The sequence below is a fragment of the Sorghum bicolor genome, chromosome 5 (genome assembly GCF_000003195.3).
Source record: "Sorghum bicolor cultivar BTx623 chromosome 5, Sorghum_bicolor_NCBIv3, whole genome shotgun sequence".
Classification (NCBI taxonomy): domain Eukaryota; kingdom Viridiplantae; phylum Streptophyta; class Magnoliopsida; order Poales; family Poaceae; genus Sorghum; species Sorghum bicolor.
Genome location: NC_012874.2, coordinates 55,831,039 through 55,837,869, shown reverse-complemented (window position 1 = coordinate 55,837,869; position 6,831 = coordinate 55,831,039). Strand labels below are relative to the sequence as shown.

At 39.9% G+C, this 6,831-nt stretch overlaps 1 protein-coding gene across 1 annotated transcript; it reads right to left on the bottom strand.

Annotated features, from left to right (window-relative positions):
• Positions 3,231 to 6,391, bottom strand: LOC8057630 (translationally-controlled tumor protein homolog; the record flags this gene model as incomplete). Its single annotated transcript, XM_021462078.1, has 5 exons — positions 3,231 to 3,681; positions 4,669 to 4,720; positions 5,239 to 5,396; positions 5,491 to 5,616; positions 6,311 to 6,391. Coding segments are annotated over 5 exons (468 nt in total), but the record flags the coding sequence as incomplete, so codon positions are not given.

Sequence of the window (6,831 nt, the reverse complement as noted above, 5' to 3'; positions counted from 1 at the left end):
TCAACCATATCAGAGCTTTAGAGGTATGAGTAGGAGAGGAAGAGCGACGACCAATAGCCGCTGCCACCACGACGATGGACAGGGCGACGGCGGAGGCATATCTCTGGCGGTGTTGGTGGAACGGGAGGAAGGACGACATACGAGGGGGAGAGGGAAGGGAGGCAGACCTCTGGCGGTGTTGTTGATGGAAGATGAGGAAGGACGATGGACGGGGGGGAGAGGGAAGGGAGGTAGACCTCCGGCGGCAGTGTTGGTGGAAGAGGAGGATGAACAATGGACGGGGCGAGAAGGGAGGAAGAACAGGCAGCGACTGAAATTTTGGGGCAGGCGTTTTGAAACAGCGCGCCAGAGCTTCAAAATTTTGATCAATAATCAGTTTGATCTTTTCTCCCACCTTCAGAAGAATGAAGCATAGATAGACCTATATCCTTCATTTGAATTTTCTGAAAGGTAACTATCTCGATTTTGTTTTTTCTCATATATGAAATTTCTATAGAATCCTAGATAAAGACCTTTTTCCATAAGAAAGAAAAAAGAACTTACTATCTTTGGGATCTGATACTACACCGCTGCTTAATCCCTTAGTGGATCGGCTTTATTATATGAGCGGATTACTAAATTTTGTCCCATATCGTGGTATAATGAAGCAGTTTTTTTAGTTGTATCGACCCAGTCGCTCACTAATTGATCTTTACGGTGTTTTCTCTATCAATTTCAACTTTATCCATAGAATTGTAGTATAGGCTCTACTTTCTTCCTATTTTGATTCTCGTGAAGTGTCGTTCCTTCCTACAGATGATAGGGTAAAATCGTTGTTTTGACGATCCCTATGTAGAAAGCCCTCTTTTCTAGTATTCACTAGAAAATTTCCTTCTTTCTTTTTTTTCTTCTTTCTATAGTGGAGATAGTTGCTCGTAATGACAGATCACGGCCATATTACTAAAAGCTTGCGGTAAGAAGGGGTTTCGTTCTAGCACCCGGAAATAATATTCCAAAGCCTTTGTATGCTCTCCATTGCTTATATATATATATATATATATATATATATATATACACTATTTAGAAGCCTGACCTATGAATACTAGGCCTTGTTTAGTTTCAAAAAATTTTGGGAAATCGATACTGTAGCACTTTCGTTTGTATTTGACAAATATTGTCCAATCATGAACTAACTAGGCTCAAAAGATTCATCTCGTCAATTTCGGCCAAACTGTGCAATTAGTTTTTATTTTCGTCTATATTTAATACTTTATGTATACGTTTAAAGATTCGATGTGATGGAAAATCTGAAAAATTTTGCACCCGCCGTGGACACCTGACCGCCGGTGAGCTTTGAAATTGGCAGCCGCTAGGAATTAATGTTGCCTTTTGAGTTCATGTACTATATGGCCTGTGAATTTTTCCCGGTGATCTATCGGGTGCAATAAAGGGCAGCGCTTTTTTCTTTCTAGCATGCATGCATTTGCGTCATTGACCGGCTGATGCCACATTAAAAAAATACCGGGTCCAGTGCATGGCATTTAGGGTATGATAACACATTAACACGTGAAATTCAACCGGGATAATCGTTGGGGCATCCGATCACGTTTGAACTATTTTTTGTTACTGGTAGTATCATTTTATTAAGAACAAAATTCCATCATGTCTCAGGAGAATTAAATTCTCCCGTGCTAGTCACCGGGTGACCGGCCGGCGTTCAAATTTTTTTATTGCTGATAATATCTTTTTGTTAAGAAAATAATTTCATCATGTCTCGTCAGAGATAAATTCTCCTGAGCTAATCATCGAGGTGTTTGATATCACTCGGACTAACTTTTTATTACCTATAGTATTATTTTGTTACGGAAATAATTCCATCTTGTCAAATAAGAGGTAAATTCGTCTGTGCTAAGCACCGGGGTGTCTGATAATCGTTCAGAATTTTTTTATTACTGATACTATCATTTAGTTAAGAAAATAATTACATTATATCCCTTGAGCTTTAAATTCACATGTGCTAATCACTAGGGAGTCCAGTCAATGTTCTGACTTTATTTTATTACTGATAGTCGCAATTTGTTACTAATAGTATAAATTTGTTAAGTAAATAATTTCATCCTAACATGTGAGCGGTAAAGTATCATTTTATTAAGTCAGAATATTTTTTATTACTGATAGTATCGTTTTATTGAGAACAAAATTCCATCATGTCTCGTGAGAATTAAATTCTCCCGTGCTAGTCACCGGGTGTCCGGCGTTCAAATTATTTTATTGCTGATAATATATTTTTGTTAAGAAAATAATTCCATCATATCCCATTAGACATAAATTCTCCGGAGCTAATCATCGAGGTGTTGGATACCGCTCGGATTAACTTTTTATTACCTATAGTATTATTTTGTTACGAAAATAATTCCATCTTGTCAAATAAGAGGTAATTCGTGTGTGCTAAGCACCGGAGTGTCTGATCATCGTTCAGAATTTTTTTATTACTGATATTATCATTTAGTTAAAAAATAATCACGTTATATCCCTTGAGCGTTAAATTCGCATGTGCTAATGACTAGGGCGTCCGATCAATGTTCTGACTTTTTTTTATTACTGATAGTAGCAATTTGTTAAGAAAATAATTCCATCATATCCCATGAGCGGTAAATTACTGGAATTCCTTTCTTTGCCGACTGACAAAGGCCCTAAAACAGGTGGCAAAGACTTTGCCGACTACTTTACACGTGGCAGTCGGCAAAGAACACATGGCAAAGAATTCATCGGTAAAAAAACCTTTGCCACCTGCCAAGTGAAAAGCAGTCGGCAAAGCCTTTGCCACCTGCCAGTATGGCAGTCGGCAAAGGGAACGTACGCCGTTGTGAAATGACGGAGCGCATCCCGTTTGCCGACTACTACGCGACAGTCGGCAAAGACTTTTCTTATTTTTTTATAGTAGAATTTCTTTGCTGACTGTCTTGATGGGTAGGTGGCAAAGGCTATTTTAATTTTTTTGAACAGAAATTCTTTGCCAACTGTCTTTATTAGCAGGTGGCAAAGGATTCTTGCCCAACTGCCTTTATTGGCAGGTGGCAAAGCTGCCATGGTTCATGAGATTCCAGCTTTGCCACCTGCTTTCCACATGGCAGATGGCAAAGCTGGAATAAGTAAAGTTTTGGTCTGTTTTTTCTGTTTTGCATCACAACAATCAAGTCACACTAGTATAGTACCCGTGCTAACGCTACGGCATCATCTATGAATGCAAATTAAAGAACCAATGAACTAATATCTTTTAGTAATGAAGCATAGATTGGGAAAATATTCATAATTCAGACAAAAAGCAGTTTAAACAATTTTAAATAACAAACATCACCTAGTCACACATGCTAGCTCTACAATCCTGCAGTATAGTTATAAACAGAAAGCCCCAAATAAGATATTGCAAGTACTAAACAGCAAGATGGCTTCATATCTTCAAACTCCACTATCTTCAGATGGTGCCTTTAGAGCTTCAATTAGCTGGTGCTTTTTCTGGATGTCCAATGACTCAAGATGCACCAGTTAGTAGGTCCTCTCTACCCTTGGTATTAGAGCTTCAAACATCAAGCACCATCTTCTCTACTGATGCAGATATTTAATATGGCATAGTTGCTCCCAATCCCAATTCTACTGCTGCAGATATCTAATATGGCATAGTTGCTCCCAATTCCATTTCACCTAGATTTTTTTCATAAAAAAGAAGGGCACATAAGAAAGCATGCCAGCAAATTCTGAAAAAATGAAATATAACCTATGACGGTTAAGGATTACACTATTTAAGAAGGAATGTAGCTTTCTAATATGCCGATAGTGATTAAAATTGCAAAAGGCAATTGCAATCGTGCCACTTTCAGGGCTCAACAAACACCCAGGTAACATTTTCTGTACCAAGAGATCATTGTCTTAACCCCCCCTTTGATTTTAGGTAAAAAAGGCCACATATAATTATGTCCAAAGCATTCATAGATGGAATATGTGTAAAACAGAAAAACCAAAGAAACTAAAGGAGCTCCAAAAAGAATATTGGTATAGAAAGATGCGACACAAAAGAAAAGGTAAAACATATGTAGTATTTACCCAACCATTCATGAAGACTTTATAAGTAGAAAACAAAGAGACTATTATGTGTTTTTTTACCTCTTGCAAGGTATAGAAAAATAATTTCTTATAGCCATGAATCTATGTTGTTGGTGTGAAGAAAGTTTAGACAGCGACAATTCAATATTTAAAAATTTAAACCTAACACTACATGAAAAGAACTAAATTTCTAAGAATTCTTAGATGTTCTGTCCTTTTGTTGAAAATCAAATAAACACACACACTCACTAAATGTTTCAATACTATTTAATAAACTAAATGAGAAATCAATTGCTGGCAAAATACTTATTAACAGCTAAATGCTTCAAAGTTATTCTTTTTTTAGGACTGAGTAGCAGTGGAGTCCAAAACTAGGATAACAAATTTCTTTTGACAAAAGCGATGAGAATAAAATCACTGTCAAACACCAATTAATGATTCAATTTTATAAAGTGAACTTATAGTTTTTCTAGAACTTCTTGACAAAATCAACACTATATTGGTGTGCTTATCAAGGCACAGACAGAGAGGTATCCCGTTGTGACCCCTTCATCAATCTGGAGAACAAGCTGATGGTCAGAGGCTCACTTCGCAAGCCGCAGGGATTAAAGTTCTCAAGATAAAAGACTGCTCATTACACCTGTTAAGAAGATGACCATGATGAAGGTGGATGGTAGTTACCCGTATCTGCATACCTAAATTATGCAAAGCAACATGAATTTAAGACCACAGCAAAATTAAGGTGCAGATTTCAATAAACCATTACATTGTGCGTGTAAAATAGGTATTGAAACAGCACATAAACCATTACATTGTGCGTGTAAAATAGGTATTGAAACAGCACACCACAGTAACATAAATATAAATAAGACTATAACAGATGCATGAAACAATTGTGCATGGCAAATAAATAATCACAACGACAGACACATTTGTCCATGTGAACATTCAATGACCGAGAGAAACAACATATGAATTTATTAACAAAAAGGAAATGAATAAGACAACACAGTTTTTTCATCTAAATTGACTAGCAGAAAAGATAGGATAGTAGTTCACATAGTATTTTACTAACATAAATAAACCAACAATACATGAAATGCATTTTCAACAGATTATGACATGCATTATCTATAGAACTTTGAGTATATAACTTACAACTGAAGATCTTTGAGCTTGCTAAGAAGGAACTTGGTGGCACCCTCAATGCCCTTCTTGAATTCATCTGCCTTGTCTGGCTCCAGCTTGCCAGTGAGGTTCTTGATGTAGCGCTTAATGTTAGTCACAAATGTTTTATTGTCAAATGTGGGTTGCTCCTGCAAACAGGAATACACAGATTAGTACAAAAAAAACTATGCACAGAGTAGACTGAAGAAAAAACAACTCCTGCCACATTTAGAGGGCAGCAACCTGGAGGCGAAAGGTGTCAACAATGTCAACAACCCTTTCAGTCTGGTCATCAACACCCTCATCTTCACCACCCTCGGCAGATGGATTGGCACCAATATCCACATCGACAGCTCCTTCGACGACCCACTGCAAGCATCGGGCACCATGTAAATAAACAAAATAAACCAAACCAGCTGAACGACATAATGAACTAAGCAAAACAGAGTATTAGAGCAGCACATATCATGAGTCATATATGTCTATAATTTACTAAGACAGGTTCATGTGCAAACTGATAATTGTCAGTGGTACCAAACACATAGAATACTCAAACTCAAGGCAGGCGCGCACATAAAAATTAAGTGTTGGCAGCTGACTGCCAGTTACACAGTAATGAAACGCACACAAAAAACCTGAGTTATCAACATCACTTGACTAACCTAGCTAACAGTAGCACACATCAATCTGAACCAGGAATAAACTACATGACATGCCACATAATTTGGTCATGCAAGAAAAGCACAAAATAACACCAGGAATAAACTAATGGTGTGCCAAATAATTTGCTCCAACAAGAAAACCACAAAATCACTATAAAATACAACTGAGGGCAGCACAAGCAGTACATCCAGATGGATGGAGGACTGCCCACCCCCCTAAACACAGTACATCAAGACTGATGGATGGCCGCCTACTCCCATACTAAGCACACAGTACACAGGCTAGAATAAATCAATTCTCTAATAAGCACACACGTTCGGTTCGGATGAAGGAATCAAATACTAGAATTCATCAATCAATTCTCTAACAAGTGCACGGCGTTTGGATAAACGAATCATACCTTGCCCTTGACCTCCCAGAGGACGCCGTCAAAGATCTCCTTATACTGGAAGGAGTCGGAGAGGAGCTCGTCGCCTGCAAGACATTAGCAACAGCAACTCAACTCAGCAGACCCCCAAAAAGAAAAAATAGCCAAGGCAAATAAACCGATCTAGATCGGCCACGACTAGACCCCGACGGCGAACGAGATCCGCCACCCAGTTGCCGATCGGGAGCCAGAGCCAAGCGAAACCAAGCAAAGACAAAAAAAAATGTTAACAAGGCCCCGTGTCATGCCCTGGCTGCGCCCCGGCGACCCTCTGGCAGGGCGCGGCGCGGCCGGGGCGCAAGCGGCGCGCGGGAGAGGCCGACGGCGGGCGGGGCGCGGGGCAAGGCCGGCGGCGGTGGAGGGGCGCGGGGCAGGCCGGCGGGCACGTGGTAGGCCAGGGGGGGGCGGCGCGGGTGGGACAGGGGAGGGGGCGGCGGCGCAGGTGGGGCAGGGGAGGTAGCGGTGGCGCGGGTGTGGAAGATGAGAGAGGGAGG